The sequence below is a fragment of the Pelophylax lessonae genome (assembly GCF_965119305.1).
Source record: "Pelophylax lessonae genome assembly, chromosome: 3".
NCBI lineage: Eukaryota > Metazoa > Chordata > Amphibia > Anura > Ranidae > Pelophylax > Pelophylax lessonae.
In genome coordinates this window covers 231,743,549-231,762,926 of record NC_138770.1, presented here as the reverse complement: position 1 = coordinate 231,762,926, position 19,378 = coordinate 231,743,549, and the positions used below count along the sequence as shown (strand labels likewise).

The window sequence follows — 19,378 nt, the reverse complement described above, 5'->3', positions numbered from 1 at the left end:
GCAGCGGAGGAACACCGGGCGGCGGGGGGATTTTTATCAGTGCTGCAGCCTGGCCGGCCAGGGTCCGTGCACCCCCAGAGTGAGGAGAAGTCAGTTGGCAGCCGGGGGTGGGAGAGTACAGCAGCAGCTACCTGCCCTCCTCTTCTCATCAGATGCCACTTTCTGCAACGCGATGGGACTGAATGGGGACACAGTACACAGGCGGCAGTGATTGTGGGAGGACTGAGCCCCAGACAGACACCGCAGTGCTTGCTGCACACATTCAAACTTAGAGCTGCAGACACATGCCAAGCAACATGCCCGGGTGTGTACAGCAAGTGTGCCCCCTGCACACCATGACAGTACTGGGCTCCCTGCAGCCAAGCTCAGCTCCTCTCTGATGGAACTCTATCTCACTACTAGCACGATTTCTCTCTACATCATTTTTTTTTTAGGACTGCAGTATTTTTTTTTTTTGGTGCTGAATGATCTGTGAATTTGCATAGCGTACCTGGACTTTTATTTTTTCAAGGACTACCCTTTTTTGACTATTTATAGGACTGAAATAGTATTTATACTTTTTTTTTTTTTTTTTTTGGTACCATGGCCAGCCCTACAGACCCTCCGCCTCAGGACAACTTCTCCGACGTCAAGAAGGTGGGCTACCTTAGAAAACCTAAGAGCATGCACAAAAGATTCTTCGTGCTCAGGGTCGCCAGCGAGTCGGGCTTAGCCCGGCTGGAGTATTACGAGAATGAGAAGAAGTGGAGGCATAAGTCGGGGGCCCCAAAGAGGTCCATTCCACTCGAGAGCTGCTTTAATATCAACAAGAGGGCGGATTCGAAGAACAAACATCTGGTGGCTTTGTACACGAAAGACGAGTGCTTTGCCATTGCTGCTGACTGTGAACAAGAACAGGAAGGATGGTACCAGGCATTGGTGGAATTGCATAACCGAGGGAAAACGCATCACCAACATTACATCGATGGGGCTTCCAACGGGACGCACGATGGGATAAACGGAGAGGACGTTTATGGGGAGGTCAACCCTCCTGGCCTGGCCTTTAAGGAAGTGTGGCAGGTGATCATGAAACCGAAGGGTTTAGGACAGCTTAAGAATCTTGTTGGAATCTACCGACTGTGCCTCACCCACCGAACCATTAGTTTGGTAAAGCTCAACTCTGATGCAGCGGCTGTGGTACTGCAGCTCATGAACATCCGGAGATGTGGCCATTCAGAGAACTTCTTCTTTATTGAGGTTGGTCGCTCAGCTGTCACAGGGGCTGGGGAGTTCTGGATGCAGGTGGATGACTCTGTGGTGGCGCAGAATATGCATGAGACCATCCTAGAAGCTATGAAAGCACTGAGCGATGAGTTTCGACCCCGGAGTAAAAGCCAGTCTTCATCTAATTGCTCCAATCCAATTTCTGTTCCTCTTAGAAGACATCACCTCAACCATCCACCACCCAGCCAGGTGGGGCTAAATCGGAGAGCCCGCACAGAGAGTGTCACAGCCACTTCTCCTGCTGGAGGAAATACTAAGCATGGCTCTTCCTCCTCATTCAGAGTTCGGGCCTCAAGTGATGGAGAGGGCACAATGTCAAGACCTGCCTCAATGGATGGCAGCCCTGTAAGCCCCAGCGCAAGCAGGGCTCAGTCGCATCGGCGCACTGGCAGTTCTCGACTTCATCCACCTCTTAACCATAGTCGCTCCATTCCCATGCCCACAACACGCTGCTCACCCTCGGCCACAAGTCCAGTCAGTTTATCCTCTAGTAGCACCAGTGGGCATGGTTCTACATCTGACTGCTTGTGTCCTCGAAGATCCAGTGCCTCTGTATCTGGTTCCCCTAGCGATGGTGGCTTTATCTCTTCTGACGAATATGGATCCAGTCCTTGTGATTTCAGAAGCTCTTTTCGTAGTGTGACGCCAGACTCTTTGGGGCACACGCCACCAGCTCGGGAAGAAGACCTCAATAATTACATCAGCATGGGCAAATCCAGTAGTCTCCTTCAACGAGGCACACAGCAGAGATGCCAGTCAAGTAGGGGTGAGGAGAGTTCTGACCTTGACAAAGTTTTTAGGAAGAGGACGCATTCATCCGGCACTTCCCCTCCTACTATTTCCCACCAGAAGACCCCATCGCAGTCATCAATTGAGGAATACACCAAGATGATGCCTTCTTATCCTGTGCGCCTCGCCTCTTTTAGGCACTCTGCTTTTGTGCCCACTTATTCATATCCTGAAGAGTGCCTGGACCTCCACCTGGAAAATAATAGACCAAACCACAGTGATGATGGTTACATGCCTATGTCACCTGGTGTTGCCCCTGTGCCTACTAAAAACAGTGACTATATGCCCATGAGTCCTAAGAGTGTGTCTGCTCCACAGCAGATAATTAATCCAAGACGTCATTCACAGATGGATTCAAATGGTTACATGATGATGTCTCCCAATGGTAGCTGTTCCCCAGACAGCTGTGCCTACAGTAAGATTTGGACAAATGGAACCAACCCAAAGTTGTCCATTGAGAGCAATGATGGCAGATTGCCTTGTAGTGACTATATAAACATGTCTCCAGCCAGCGGCTCCACTACAAGCACACCACCTGACTGTTTTCTCAATTCTGTTGAAGAGCCATCTAAACCTGTTTATTCGTACTTCTCTTTGCCAAGGTCTTTTAAGCATGTTCACAGGAAAAACGAAGATGGCCATTCACGGGCTTCTGTTAATTCTGATCATCCTTTATACAATGAAGAATCCTCTTCTTCCTCCACAAGTAGTGATAGTCTAGGAGGACAAGAAACCCTGCACTGCAGGAAAGGAGAATCTTCTGCTCAGGTGAAGAGCAGATTGATCAGGCCTACGCGGCTGTCATTGGAAAGCAGTAGTAAGGCAAGCACTTTGCCAAGGGCACGGGAGCCTGCTTTACCGCCAGAGCCTAAGAGTCCTGGTGAATATGTCAACATTGAATTTAGTGAGAAGGCCTTCACTGGGGGTTTTGTATCTTCCATGCATTCACCACCTTATGTGCAGAGTCGAGTGGTACCACAGAGAGAAAGTATATCTGAATATATGAATATGGATCTTAAGCATTGGAAGGCCAAAAATTCCTATGCCTCCTGTACGCCATTATATAAACAGTCATGTAAACCAACAAATACAATGTGCCCTTCTGACGTATGCAGTAGTCGCCCACCTGTACGGGGAAAGCCAATTACGAGGGACTATATGAGCATGCAGCAAGGTACCATATGTTCAGATTACAGCCAGTTACCAACTGCCAGGATCACTGCCAAGCCAATTTCTCCCTCTTGTAAAAGTAATTATGCTGAAATGTCAATTGGTGGGAATCCTGATAACCTACCGGCTTCACCCAATTCTGGAAATACAAGCTTAACTGAAACCTCTTGCTCTTCTCTTCTGGGCCAGGGCTCTGGCCCCAGTGCATTTACCCGAGTCAGCCTAAGCCCTAACCGCAACCAGAGTGCCAAAGTTGTCAGGGCCGGTGACCCACAGGGCAGGAGGCGTCATAGCTCAGAGACCTTTTCGTCTACCCCTACTACAGCCCGGGTAAATGCTGGCCCTGTTTCTGGGGATGATGTAAAAAGACACAGTTCTGCATCCTTTGAGAATGTTTGGCTGAGGCCAGGTGAAGCTACACGGAGAGAATCTTTGCAGCTGCCATCAGACCACCATCATAATGGCCTCAATTACATTGACCTGGATCTTGTCAAGGATTTGAGTGGACTGGAACATTGTAACTCTCATCAGCCTGGGATCACTCACCCCTCAGAGGAACTGAGTGCTTATGCTAGCATCACTTTCCATAAGTTGGAAGAACACAGGAGCCAGGCAGAAACAGAAGGTAGGTTTCTCTCTTTTACTCTAATCTAAACAGAGCTGTTTGCCAGCCCCAGATGCACTGTAGTTATCCTATGTTTCCATTGCCTAGGTCAGGGTTTCTCAGATAGGGTTCCTCCCTGATGTTGCTAGGGGTTCCTTAAGCGCCCACAGTAAACCCTAAGCTGGCCAATTTTTAAAATGAGTTTGTCCTCATAGACACAGTCTAGACAACCTGAACAAATGTCAAATCTGAGCTGTATGTGTAGTACCTGAAAACCCCTTATCTAGGGTATACTAATTCATGAAACCTATGCTTCATCCCATTTATTTCTATTTTATTTGATTTCGATGTGAAATAGGTTTGCAGTTTGTATTAAAAATGTAACTGATTAGCTGCAGTGTGCTCGATAGGTATCTTGGTATGGGGAAAAATAAATCGGATCTTGGTAGATAAAATGTAAGCTTCCATGTAGTTCAAATGATAAAGCCACCAAACTTTGTCGATGCTGTGTTAAGTGCTGCTACGTAGCTTTTGCCCATCTTTTTAGTCACTAATTTAAAATTGACAGTTTTTTTTTTTTTTCTTTTTAAAGTGGCACTCAGGAAAGTTGTAAATCACTTTCATGTCATATTTAAAAATGGGTGCCTGTAGATATAATCATATAACATACTTTGCTGTAACTATAGTCTGGAACTTTATTATATCATACTTGGAATGTTACGTTGTAGGAACTTGGAATGAGAAGCCACATGGTTGTTTTCCCCTGATTGAATTCTATATGGTCTGTGTTGGATTTGAGAGAGCAGATGTGTAGAAGTCATTGAAGAGTTGCTAAATGTTCTCCATTTCAGAACGTACAACTTAATTGTTCTCAGCCTTGTTTGTTAATACTCCTATTTTCTTTTTTTTTGAGATGTTGTTCTGTTCAGCTCCACCTTTTCTGGAGTGTGTATTCATGTATAAGATCTTGTCTACAAGTAATTTGAGAAGATGACCGCATATGAATGAACTGAATGCCTATTACATAAGTAAAAATAATTTTGAATACTTGGCGTGGGTTTTTTTTTCTTTTCCTTTCAAGCAATTGAAGATGCTTGGCTTCACAAGTCCCCGAATGCTCATTTTCACGCCTTCAAAACAACTCCCTTAAGATCCAGTGTTTATTGATGCTTCAGAAACTTAATAACAAAATGAAATCCTAACGGGTTTTGCTTGAAATCATATCAGTGCTCTTTACAAGTTTAATTGCATGTTGAAAATGCAATTAGATGCAGTCCGCTCAAAACTTGTCATGATTTTTTTTTCTTTCCACGATATCCAATTATTTTTAATTAATATTTCACTTACCTCCTTTACAGTTTTATGCTTTCCTAAAGTACATTGCCAAAAACGTATTCTGTTTTAGAACTTTGGATATATTTAGACTCTGAATTTGACCTTGCAGCATTTTTTTTTTTTTTCTTGCGTGTTAGCATTGAGAAATGCTTGGCTGCAGTGGCTATTAAATGTTTATTGTGTTTATTCACCTTCTATCTCAGAATAATATCACAGCCTTGTGCAGGGTGTGATGGTCACGTTGAAATGCTTTGCTTCTGTTCACCATTTCCATGTGGACTAACATGACTAGCTCAGTGCTTCATGAATGAACAAATTAGAGCGTGGGAATCTATCATTTCATGGACTCATTGCTTCTATCCCGCCCTCTCTTCCTTCTTATTAGCACACATCCGCTTAACCCCCAAGCCTCTACATAACCATTTGGCAGGAGGACACCCTTCTGTGCATCTGGTTGTTTACTTTTTTCTCCTGAATCAACACGGTTTGCTATTTGCTTGCATGTATTCATAGTCCTCACATTGTCTTTTAAGCAGTCATCAGCTGATTACTATTCCATGTTGCTCTTAAATCCAAAGCAAGAACTAAGTGACTAAAAACAAAACCTGTTTGATCTTTAGATGCACTATTTCTCTTTAAAGTTGTTTACCTGCATTTCTGATTGTATTGGTTTAACTGTCTACTTGCCTCATAAAATGGCCCTTCTTACACACTGTTGAAAGCCTTCCTGACCCAGCCGCTTGGCAGATAAACGTCAAACACGTCACTTTCTGAAGACATCTAAAATCCTGGCTGCCACATGCTTAACTCGTGGGCAGGTGTGCTCTTTTACTGCTTGGATTCTGGAGACACCCTGTCTGCTTTTTGTCTCTAATTTAGAAGCAGCTGATGTTTACCCAAACTTGAAGTCCTGATTTTCTTTTTTCATTTGAATTTTTGTGTACATTTCAAACTGATTTGCAGCCACTCAAGTAACAGCATTGCAGTCTGAGACCATGTAATGGTTGTAGTTTCCTGAATCTCTCCTCCCCAGTCCACACCTGTAAATTGCTCTGCAGCCTGACCGTTTTCAGAGAGCTAATTGCAAGACAGTAAAAGTAAATGACTAACATGGGAGCGACTTTTTGGGGAAAAATCTACTAGTCCAGCTGTGTATCATGGTAATTTCTAAATGGCTTCACTCAATTTTCAGTTTGAAAATTGAAGATTTCCAATTTTTTTCTGAATATTTTATAGTATATTACTTTTAATATAAATAAATATATATAATATTTATTTATTTTTTCGTTTGTAATTTTAAAGTGCATTTTGGCATATGCAGCCAAATTGGGATAACTGCTACCTTAGTGTTACATGTTCACATTTATATGGCATAACTTTTAAAAAAAAAAAAAAAACACTGCTGATGTTTTTAACTTTGTTTGAAAATCCAACTTTCCCTTTTTTAATGTTAAGGTGGGGCTAGGAAGTTTGTGTATCATAATTAAAGTGGTATTAAACCCCAAAACAAAAATGTAATAGTGCAGCTTACTAATCATTAAAGTGACATTAAAAGGAGAGTTTTTTTTTTTTTTTAAATAACAAATATACTTACCTGCTCTGTGTAATTACCCCCCCCCCCTTTCCCCCTTATTCCCTCCTCACTGGCTATGATTGACAGCAGGGAGCTGGTGCTCTTGTGCACATCGCTGGATCGGGGGACTGAACATTGAAGGTGTGTTTTTTAAAAAACCTTCATCCTTTAGAGCCACTTTAAATATGGTGACTGTGTTTTTTTAATTAGGCACTTTTTTGCCTTTTATTTTTACCTGGTGATCTGGTCAGTACCTTCCTGCATTAGTGTGTCTCCACACTGGATGGAGGAGCAACAGAGCCAGTCTTGGACAGCAACATTGTCAATTTGGTAAGATGGTAGTGTTAAATGCAGTAGGAGGTTTTGAAACCCTTTAAAGGAGAAGTACTGCCAAAGCTCATTTGGCAGTATTCTGTGGATCACAGAAATGCAGTTCAATTTGCATTCCTGTGACCCATTTTCAGCCAAGAGTGGGCTGAAATCCGCTCTCTGCTGATGTCCAGGCTCTGGCATCATCACGACCATAGAGAAAAAGATATACCTCAAATCCCATTAGGTCATCCAGAATTTGTAGTATCACGACCATAGATTGGGGATCTGCCCACATTCCTGGACCGCCACCCGGCTCAGGCTCTGTGCCTCACCCCCCTCTCATAACCCAGCGCTCCAGTGAGTGAGGGGGAGGCAAAGCACAGCTGTAAGAAGCGAGCGAACAGTGGTGTTCGATCGCTCAGTTCTCCTTTTTAAAGGCGCCGGGGGACAGATGCAGCATTGACCATGCTGCATCCACCTAGGTAAAAATTTAATAAAAAATAAATACCCATACATCTTTTTTAACTAACAAATTAAGCTGAACTCCCCGTCAGTGTTAAATGGTTTGTCTCAACCCCCTGAGACCCCTTTTACATGGGCAATGCTGGTGACCTGTAGTGGATCTCCTTGTCAGCAGCAGCTGGTCTATGGTTAGCCGGTAACCAGAAGGTGATCCTTTAGATGAGATTGCAGCACAGCCCCATTCACCTCTGCTATACATATTTTATTGGTTAATTTTCAGAATTGCATCCTTGCAAATAAAGTGTGAAATTTCACTTGGTAAGAGGGAATGATAGCATTGTGTTTTTATCATTCTGCTTCCTAAAAGAAAAAACCTGTGTAACCACCCAGAGAGAAATAAGTGTACGGCTGCTTTAATTCCCAATGAAAATGCATGTTTCCTGGCTGTCTCTGGCTTAAAATCATTGACCAGAAACTAATATGCAGTAAATAAAGTGAGGCTAAAAGTCAGAACTTCTGATCAGAATACATGCAACAAGGCAGCGATGCAAGATATTGAATCTATTAAATCATGACAGCCAAGCAGCTAGCATTATCAGATAAGAGATGAGGAATGGCAGACCATGTGGTTCTCTTAGCCTGGCTTTCCTTTGTTAATAGGCTTATGTGTACTGCTCAATTTTCTTTCACTGTCTTGTACAGATAGTAAACCATGTCTTGCTGTACATTTGCTGGTTTTAGGACATACTGGACTTGGCTCAGTATTGCAGAATTGTCTTTTTATAATGTGTGTTTTTTTTTTTTTCTCATAAACCTGTTTTTCTTTTGGAGTTTTATAAATCAATGAAGATGTTGTTCTGTGGAGCCGAGATGGATAACATGAGGCTCTCCACCTCTTCTGGAACCCTAAAGTCCCAGTATGTCATGTTGCAACAACTGGACAGCTGATTTCCTAATTCACAGTCCATTTTTTTCCCCCCTATCTGATAGCATTTGGCAGTTCATTTTGTACAGGGGTTATCTGTGAATCACCGCCTGAACTTCTTGTGAAAGTGTCAATATTTATTGCAATGTGAGTGTACCTTTTATAATACCTGATAATATATCCTGTCACAGTTACACCATGAAGGCTATCACTTTTTATTAGAAGTAATGTGATCTGGATAATCAAATCTACAAGAGTAGGAGTTTGGTCCAGTTGTTTGGCATAACTATATGCTTGCTATCAGAGATGAGTGTGCTCGGTGAACTGAAGTCACACAAGTAATGTGATCCCAAACTCCTGTAGGGAGTGTTAGGTCTGTACAAAGTTCTTTGCAGGAACTCAATGCGTTTTTTTCTCTATCGCACCTAATTTCCTCTTTAATTATGATAATTAAAAAAAAGTTTACTTTGCTGTGATTTCAGCAGTCTTTATTTAAAACCTGCTAAAACAGCTGTCAGTGGAAAGAAAGCAGCTTCATTCATGTCTCTATTAAAAGTGAAAACTACAGCTAAAAACTGAACCAGTGACAGTCTTTTTACTTGAAGTTCTAGTACAGCGACAACTGAAAAAAAATTGAATTGCTGATGGATCTCAGCATTAACGCATACTGCACAGACTTCTTGTAAAGCCCTGTACACACAATGCGATTATCGGACAAATTATCATTTTTTTTTTTTTTGCATGCTTGTCCACAGATCGAAAAATGAAGATGTTACTAAAGTACGAAAATTCCCGTACAACAGAATAAAAATTTGGAAGTGATGTGTTGTATTTGTATCGTGTTTTCTGGTGAAAACTGTACTCATTGAACAAAAATTGTGCGCTCTGGTATTGTATAAGAAAGATTTTTGTGTTTGTTCATTTGGAAAATTTCGGAGTAAAGCTGTGTACAAAGGATCAGATTATAGTACGATCGCTTTGAAAGCATGAGATAAAATGTATAATAAATATCTATTTTATTTTTTTTTTTTTTGTACGATATTCTTGTCTACAGGCATTTAGACCCCATGCACACTAGCGCGACTTGTCAGGCGACTTGGTCGCCTGCCAAGTCGCGGTGGGTCGCTCGCCATTGATTAGCACAGGACCCGTTCTAATAGGAGCAACACAAGTCGCTCTGACTTAGAAAAAGGGTCCTGTACTACTTTGGGGCGACCTGGAGGTGACTTGCATTGACTTCAATGATATGAAGTCAGTGCAAGTCACACCGAGGTCGCGGTGCACGCCGTGCACCGCGACTTCACAGGTCGCCCCCATCAAGTCATGTCGCCCCTGTCTGAACGGGGTCTTAGGATGGGTGCATGGAGATAGCCAAAATAAGATCCAGAAAAGTTGCCAAAGACCCAATTTTGAATAAGATTGTTTCTAGGACACAGCTTTTGCTGGATATTCACCTTCTCCTGCAGCCTTCTGGAACACATCACATGTACTAGGCTGCGGGAGCATTCACAAAGTACAGGGTGGCTTGCACAGGCGCAGTAGGAAACAGGCTGTGAAGCCGCAAGCCTTCAGCAGTTTCCCCTTAAGGCCCGTACACACGTGCCGATCGTCGGCGAACGATCGGCCGTCTTTTGTCCCCGGGCTGTCGGTGTCTTGAAAAGTGCAAAGACAGCACAAGAATTTTGTCCGCCGACTACAGCCGACTGCAGAAGTGATGTCATGTAATGGTTAACTTTCCCTGTGTTTTTTCTTTTCTGAGCATGCCCAGTCTTGCAAATCTGCGGTCTGTCGGCCGAATTCTGTACTGACAGGCGAACAATCGGCCGCTCTGGTGTCGGCATACAAAAATTTTAATGCTTGCATGACAGATTCTTGTCGGCAGAATGTGCGCTGACGGCTGTCGGAGGCATCATACTAACAAGCGTACAATTGGCAGATCGGTCGTCGGCCGACGCTTGTCTGCTGACGATCGGTACGTGTGTACGGGCCTTTAGTTAAGATGCTGGCTCCTGGACCTGAAGCCCATTGAAGAATAAGCTCGGGTGGGGACAGTGTTCAATGCCTGGACAGGTCAGTCTCCTTGTAGTAAAAGTTAGCAGCTACGGTATTTTTTTTTTTTTTTTTTTTTTTTTGATGGGGGGAGGCTGAAGCTCCTCTTTAAAATAAAAAAAAAAGTTTACACTTTAATTGTGCAAAAACAGTATAAATATAGAGTAGTTAGAGAAGCTTGAAAAATGAGGTTAACATTGATTGTGAACGATCGTGTTGCTGTATACTTTTCAGTTGGATCGCTTGTGGGGGTTTAATTTTTAGCCCTCATTCACACCAGTGAGACCTGCCATGCAGTTCAAAATCGCATGGTAAGTCGCACCTTATTTGTGCCTATGGATCCATTCAAATCGTTGTGACTCCTAGTTGCACCAATTAGTAAAAGGTTCCTGCAATATTTATGGTGATTTCATGTGCAACTTACATTGACATCTGGGCATGAAAGCGCACTGTACATATAGAGTATGCAAGTGGAGATGTTTGAAATCTGACAGAGGGTAACATTAATTGTGAACGTTAGTTTTGCTGTAGCTGTATACTCTTCAATTGGATTGCTTGTGGGGTTTCAGAAGTGTCTTCAAAAATGCTGATGTATCTTCTTTTCTCCTTTTGCTGGCAAGCATTAGATTGATCTAAAGCTGTCACATGCTGTTTTCCTTCGTGTTTTGTGTTTGTGTGTTTTGAAATCCTCTTTTATAGTTTTTGTTCTCAGGCCAGGCTGTCTTCTCTTTCCAAACCGGCAAAAGACTGAAGAAGTGATTGACTGCTGAGAATGGTATATCAGTTTCCCATGTTCTGGCCAATCTACCGGAGTATTTCTTACTTAATTAAACCAGAGGAATGCAGTTCCATTCCCAGATTTCTATTTTATATTGTTAAAGCCACACATATATGGATTTGTTCATATCCTGTGCAGACAAGGCATTCTTCTTTTGAACTTGCTACTGAATAATTTGTTCAAGTGAATATTCTTACATGTGCTATTTTTCTAACATTTTAGCACTGTTTTCTTTGGGTATAAAGGTGTATAATGGGGCTACACATCTGATAAGAGTAAGCAGAGGGGAGGGTGTGTCCATATTTACATACCAGCTATCATATTTTCTAACAGTTTAACATCTGCCAATGATCAGCACAGCAGCATCCTATGTTACTTGCACACCTCTGCTTTATACATGTCTACAGATAACAAGCCATTGGTATTGCTTAAGAGCCGGTTCACATTAGCGCGACTTGTCAGCCTGACAAGTCACGCTCCCTCGCGGTCCATTGACCGCTGCAGGACTCGTTCTAATAGGAGTGACACAAGTCGCTCCGACTTAGAAAAAGGGTCCTGTACTATTTTGGGGCGACCTCGGAGTGACTTGCATAAACTTCCATTATGTGAAGTCCCTGCAAGTCGCTCCAAAGTCGTGGTGCATGGGAATGCACAAGTCGCCCCCGAAGTAGTAAGGAGCCGTGTCGCCTCAGTGTGAGCCCGACTCTTAAGCAGAACTTCACTCTCCCAATCAACATTGACTGACTATTTGTAATCCCTATGCTGCTAGCATTCGTAAATAGATAGGAAGGCAAAAATATATGTCCTTGTGTGTGTTTTTTTTTTTTTTTTTTTTTTTTTTACATTTTCTTAGTTACTTTTCATTTCCAGGCCTAAACAAATGTCCTACATCCCAAGAGTCTTCAGGAGAGGAAGAGGGGTTTTCTCAGCTAAGCGCACCCTCATACCTTCATGCCTGAGCTAAGGGCAGATGAATGAAAGGAAGTAAATGCTTCATGAATCATCTGCCCTTACTCAAAATGGCCAAGGCCAGAAATACTAGAGGGTGTTTTTCAAAGGGTTTTCTCAGCAAAATAAAGCATGGACATATGAAGGATGGGCGAGTTTGTTTTGAATATTAACTATGAATTAAATAGTGTTTTTTTTTTTTTTTTGTGGAGCTCAGATGCAGTGAATTTCCCTTTTTAAGGTGATCCCATGCTTAATCTCATGTAAGACTATTTAAAGGGGTTGTAACCCCCCCCCCCCCAAAAAAAGGGGAAAAAAACCCCCTGTAAGACAAAGGCATAATGAGCTAGTATGCTCATTATGAAATACTTACCTTAGAACGAAGCCCCCGCAGTGCGGCCCGCTCAGCAGGGACACGGCTGACATGTTCGGCTGTCCTTCTTCCTGGTTCGGGTCCTCCGGCCATCTGATTGGTCGAAGGCATGATGACCTCAATCCTGCGCATGCGCCGCAGTTCACGGCACAGGGCTGTAAAGGGAACGGCTTACCTATAGGTACAAGTTATAAGAGGGGGTTTACAACCTCTTTAATAGGGTTGACAAAGCAATTAGTTCAAAAGAGTATCTTTTTTACATTTAATTGCTGATTAGAAGCAGCAGAGTACTTCCACCCTCTTCTTCTAGTCTCAGCGGATAGGGCTGCCTGCAAACAAGTTGCTAATAGTGTGTAAAAGGAATTTGTGAGGATAGAAATCTGAAAATGGCCATCACTGACTTTATTTTTAAACAGGCTCCAGGGCTGTCATCTTCATCCTTGCTTCACAGAATAGTAAATCAGACTGGAAACAAGGATGGAGCCAGTGAAGTCTGAAAGCTCTAGCTCCTATCCTGCATGCCAGGTTAGTGAAGTCACAGTCAGGATTACAGCTTTCTGAGTCCACACAATTAAAAAGAACTAGTCTGTCCATATGGCTATCCTGAGAGGATCATCTTAAAGGTAATCTGTCATGAAGAGAAGTGACAAATGGAGGCTTCTGGAATCCTGACCTGCATACTAGTTCTGGGACAGGACATAGCTCTGTTTAACCTTTACCTGCATTTCTTAACGATGAAGAGAAACTGTTTAAATAGTTTTTAAAGTATGTGATCTGTCAGAGGATATCAGTGTCCAGCTTCCCACCTGGTCCTGAGATCGCCAGACCGATGTCTTAATACATGAATAATTCCACTACAAATTACAATTTTCCCTTTTTTTTGGTGGACTTTAGAAGGTAATTTTGTGAGGTATGCCTCACCAGAACATCTTGCTAAGAGAAAGTGAAATGGTGCTAACATTAATAAACCATTTATAAAATTGCTTCCCCTTACTTGAGGGCTCCTGACAGCTGCTTGTATGTCTTCCGCTTCCCTCTTCATACACTGTTCATTAAGAACTGAATGGGCCCACATGCCTAGAATTCCAGTGATACGTGTTAAAGACCAATAGGATATTATTTAGCCATTTAACAAATGTCACTTTTGTCTCTAATATAGCCACCCTCCTATGTGGATGTGTTTTGGTAATAGTTCTAGATCTCTTCACTTCACCATTACACTCCAGTTGCTGCTGATTTTATTCTTAGTAAATCTGGCTTTCTATTCACAATTAAAGTGCATTTAGGAAAAGGGTGTTCAACATAAACTGAATGATTTAATGCTGCGTCTCTAGAAACTGCCCTTTTGCTATGTAAATATCATCTCATTTTTTGTAAGATGGGATGAGTGTTCCACTTGTTTATCTTATTTGCTGGAAAGCTCAGAGATGTAATGATGCACAATTTTCTGATATAGCTTGACATATCTGGGTCAACTCCTCAGAAGATGTCTATAGAGATTTATCCTTAAAGTAGCTAGAAAATGTTCTCCTTGGATGTAATATTTCACAACAATGTTTTGATGAGCCGGAAATTTTTAGTGGTGTAAGAAATTTAGCTTTTTTTAATGACTGCCTTCAAGTGAAGGTGGTTTGCCTTTTTTTGGTGTGTGATTACGGTACATTTTTTTTTTTTTTTTTTTTTTTTTTTTTTAGAACAGTAATTTTCCCTTTTTGACAGAATTGGTTTGGCTATATGCACAGATCCACTTTTGAAAACAATAGTAGCATATGTAAAAGCGCTGCGTAAATTGACAGCACTATATAAGTACCTGAGATAAAAAAAATAAACAGTAGTCTGGGTTTACCAATTATGTAGCTTGCTGACCTATACTGTGTTTAATGCCAAAATTACGCTTTTCATTATTCGTGCATAAATTGTAAGAGCTACGGACATCGAAAGGCTAAATAACTTGCCTCCTATATGATGAAATGAAGATTTGTTAAGGTTAAAATATATTAGTGCGGTTTGATTACCACACAGGAACTATTAGAATTTGTTAAAGGATAATTTTTCTGCCAATGAAGTAAGCATCTAATTAAGGCCGTTTTCACATGAGCTGACCAATTTAATCCGCCTGTCAATTTTCTTTTAGGCTGACCCAATCAGACCCTCTACTGTCCTCTGTGTCCGTTTACAGTTTCAGACATGCAATCCAATCTCCTAAAAACAGACATACCCCTTCCGTCGATAAGATGGCAGTTGGGTGTAAACGGACAGGTGGTCCATTTACATCCAACAACCCATACAGGAGAACGGGCTGTGTCTGTGTCTGCTCTGCATAAGCTGGATCAGCCATCTACCTGCTCAGCAGGGATCAGTGGAGCCTGCTCTATGTGGAATATAGCTTTACCTATTTTACTGTTTTGGTAAAATGCTAATTATTTTTCTCTTCATTCACGAATGAGAGACACAGCTCTCCATATTCAGAACCATAGGGTTATATTGCCCCCTACAGGAGTAGGACACTAGGCAGAAGAAAGACTTGGCTATGCATTTGGGCAGTCCTAGATGGTATACATCCCCCTCTCTATAGGCCTTCAGGTTTTTTTTTTTTTTTTTTTTCTGCCCAGGTGTATTTAGCAGCCACAGAGTCTTTTCGGAAGTCAGACTCTGTCTCTGATCATGGACGGGCCAAGAAAAGGGCTGTTCGCTTCTTCTGCGACCATTTCCAGATGGGTCTATTGTCCACAATCGCTTTTAACAGTGGAAGCTAATCTCAGCCACAAGATTTTATAAATGGCACTAGCTGTTATGGCACCCAGGAGCACAGGTACTGCCACTGGCTGTTCTGCCACACAAAAACAGGGGTACCGGCAATGGCTGGTGTGGCATCTGGAAATGGGGATACTGGCATTGTCTGGTGTGGCATCTGAAATCAGGGATGCTGGCACTGGCTGGTGTGGCATCTGGAAACAGGGATGCTGGCACTGGCTGGTGTGGCATCTGGAAACAGGGGTGCTGGCATTGGCTGGTGTAGCATCTTGAAACGGAGGTCCTTTAACCAATTGCTGTAATTGACAGACAGGGACAGCTCCTGGACCTCCTGTTGTTGCAAAGCGCTGTGTAATTTTATATATATATACATTTTTTCATAATGTATTGATGCATTCTAGTTATGTAAAATGTCACTGGTCCTCTTCCATTATTGGCTGCAGAAGCCATTGCTTCAGTTGCAGCAATTTGAAAAAAAAAAAAAAAAGCTTATCTTTTGTTACAAGAGCTTCAAATGTTCATATAAGTGGGTGCAGTGTGACATTCCACATTTTCTGAAATAAAATAAGATGCTGCCACTTTCTTCTCGATGGAAATCTTCTTTTATCTTAAGCGTATACACCTAGATTCTTTTTACCTGTGCGTGTTGTGATGTAACATCAAAAGGAATCTCTTAAACTGAAATGGGGCTTCAAGCGGTACTGATCTGCCTCCATTTTCACAAACCTGCACTGCAAAGATTAAATTCTCATTTAGGTCTAGGGGACTGCAAAAAGGAGTTTTACTTTTCAGATCCTCTGTTTGCTGGGCGGCCAGCATGCTCCTCTTCTTTTCCTCTGTTTCGCTGGTGGACTGTTCCTTGGTATCCCCATGTTCAGTGCAAGGGTATGTACTCTGCATTGGCCTTGATGATGATAGAGAACCTATGACCATCAGAGGAAGGAAAGGAATGATCTTACATGCAGGAGCGAGCCTGTGGGAGTGAAGAATCAATGCTTTTTGCATCCCTTCAGACCTAAACTACCACGGGAGCTGCCCATGTGTATTCGTGTTTGTTTGTTTTTTTAGCATGTGCTGACTTTTTAAGTTTCTCAGGTTTGTTACCAGTTAATGTTAGGAGGTCTGTTTTACAAAATGTTTGCATGATAGCTGTTTGTCCAGCAAAACTACATTCATTCTGTGTGAATTAACCAGCATTTGCTTAATAGCTTTAGGAATTTCTTGCACAATGTATAAAGCCATGGCTGCAAGTGGGGCATAATAGAATTGTCTTATGGTATTTTCTCTCTGGATCAAATGCTCTTGGGGTATTTCTCTGAGGATCTAATGTTCTTTATATTCGATTGTTCTAGTTACCAGAGAATGCCATGCACTAACATGTATGATTTGCATTCAATTTGATAACTTGAAACAGAATTTACAAAATAAATGTTCTACTTTTGTATGAATATTGGTACATTCGCACAGAAAATGTTATCATAAATGGACCCCTAGGTAAAGTTTTTGATCTTCTAGACACCAACTTAGGTCTTGCTCAGTCGATGTGCCAGACTTCGTTTGTTGTGTTTTGCCAAGCATCTCTAGTTTTATCACCACTTTACAGCATTGACAGCCAGCTGCAGATTTGCATCCCACCTGCAGTGTCCTAATTAGCACGATGTCTGGGACGTCTGAGAAAATCCCTTATTGCTGCAAAGAGTTCATCAGGCAGACAGCGCCACTACCTACTGCCACAGATATGATGAAAAGATTTAATCTCTTAATAATTAATCTGCTGGGAGGAGGATCACTTAAGGTCGACAATGGGAGTCTGCAGCTATGCACCTTGAAATGAAATGTTGCTGGATTTCCTTCTTTTTTTTTTTTTTTTTTTTCTAGACAAGCAAATTTTAAACTGGTCTCCTGGCAGTAATAACGAAGACATTTCTCTTCTGGAATCTCTTAGAGCATCAACTCCCCAGAAGCTAGTTAAAAGGACCTATGACCTGCCTCCCCTTTGCTGGAAAAACTCTTCCTTGGAAAGCATAATAGTCATAAGCCGAATTGGAAAATTTGATTGTGAACAGATTTACCGCAGATAGCACTTTTATGTAATTATTATTGATAGGAGTGTAAAATGAATTATGCAGAATAGTGGCTAAGCCATGAACTCATGCAGAGTGTGCGAGGCAACCACTTGTGGGGGGTAATATGTTAAAGTAATTGTAAAGGCTATTTTTTTTCTTTTTTATATTAAACAGGTCTATATTTACCTGCTCTTCTTTTCTGGGTGTGCTACTATAGGAATCCACTTCCTATTTAGGCACACTTGCTGGCTCAATCTAGAGCTGCACTATCTACATATATAGACACAGTGAGGCTCAACCCTGGCCCTCCTTTCTCCCCTTTGTTTCACTGGTGGACTGTTCCTTGGTATCCCCATGTCACATTGCTGCTGTGATTGACAGCAGCAGAAGCCAATGGCTGTCTCCGAGCCAGTGAGCAGAAAGACAGCGGCTCTGCAGCTCTCGGGCACAGTGCTGGATTGAGATCAGGCTCAGGTAAGTATTTGGGGGGGGGGGCAAAATAAACACTTTTTACCTTTTAATGTAGAGAATGCGTTAAGATAAAGAAACTCTTTAAGCATTTACAACCTTTTTAACTGTCATTCTAATAAAGTTGTTTTCTTCATTATCCTGGCCATCTGATGGCTGCAGTACTTCTGAGTCCTTAGCCCAGAATACGTGTACAAGTCAGGAGTTCTGGCCTCTCCAATGTTGCTTGCCCTGGATCAGTGATCCAAAGTCCTGAAGCTAGAAAACCGCAGATTACTTGCATTTTCAAAAATATGCCAGTGGTGATAGCTCAAATATTTCCCTTTTTAATACAGGTTTCATTTCAGCTTCTATGCATTGCAAGGCAGCTGTGCACCCTGTCCAACATCGCAGCTAGCACTACAGAGCACCTAGGAAGAAAGGTAAAGTAATGCATGTACTCATTTTCCAGCAAAAATGACTGATTTTAACTTGTAAACAAGAAGTGTCAGAAATAGGCCTGGTCCTTAAGTGGTTAAAGATTTTCCCTCTTCAGTACTGGACAGTGTCTTGGCCTGGCACTTAGCTGCTCAGACACTGAGCTCTGTAATGTGGGATTAAGTCACACATGTTCACTTACACCTGCAAGCACAGTTTCTATGTAATGGTGTGGCGGGGGGGGCACAGGGAAGACAAATAGTACCTATGCTGAGTCATGTAGTTGTTACAGCTTCTGTTTTTAAAGTTAATAAAGACTTTGTCCTACATATCATATATTTTCATAGCTGTGCATTACTTTCAGGCATCCAAAACCAATTGCTGGATTTTTTCCATGAAGGTTTTGCCGCTCTAGACAAATTTTAAATGTCACTTTATGTACTGACATCCACTAGCTATCATGTACTTACTCAAAAAGTTATTGGTAGCAAAACAGTTGCCTAACTCTTAAAATGAATCCTTAGGAGATAATGCCAGCTTTAGCAACATGTTACACTGGTATTTGGGGTGTAAGATGATGAAGCGGCCATTCTGTGACAGTATGTGGGGGATTTTCTCCCCTGCAGCAGCGGTCACTTTTGAAATCTGCGTGGTTGTGTAGGGCTCTGTCCACACTGCTGTGTCATTTGTTCTCAGATAGATAACTACTAGTCCCATCTTCCACTGAGACAGATGGAACTTTTTGTAGTTCTCAATGGAATAGGAGTGAAGTAATCGGCCCACTTGTAGTCCATCGACACTTCCTCCGGATCTAGAAATGCTGTATAGAGGTTTGAGGAAGAGCCTGACTGATCACAGGGGCAGTACTTTGCAGGCTCCTGTGGAAGATAATAAAACAATTTTTCCTACAAAAACACATGCATTTTATTGTTTTTGTAAAGGTGAAGTAAGCCTTTAAGCTTCTTCTGAACACTGAAACTTAACCCTGAGCATAATCTAAAACCTAACCCTTAGAATTAATAGTGGATTTTGGCATAGTTGCAGTGATTGTTGGATTAGCCATTCAATGATTTCAGTTGTTGCTTGTTTTTA

At 42.0% G+C, this 19,378-nt stretch overlaps 1 protein-coding gene across 1 annotated transcript in view; it reads left to right on the top strand.

Moving 5' to 3' along the window:
- The first annotated feature begins 233 nt into the window (after window positions 1-233).
- IRS1 (insulin receptor substrate 1) overlaps window positions 234-19,378 on the top strand; it is a 69,372-nt gene continuing 50,227 nt past the window's right edge. Inside the window, exon 1 of the mRNA XM_082250216.1 lies at window positions 234-3,847. Within this exon, the coding sequence (XP_082106342.1) occupies window positions 583-3,847 (3,265 nt within the window). The 5' untranslated portion in view covers window positions 234-582. The remainder of the gene's footprint in view (window positions 3,848-19,378) is intronic.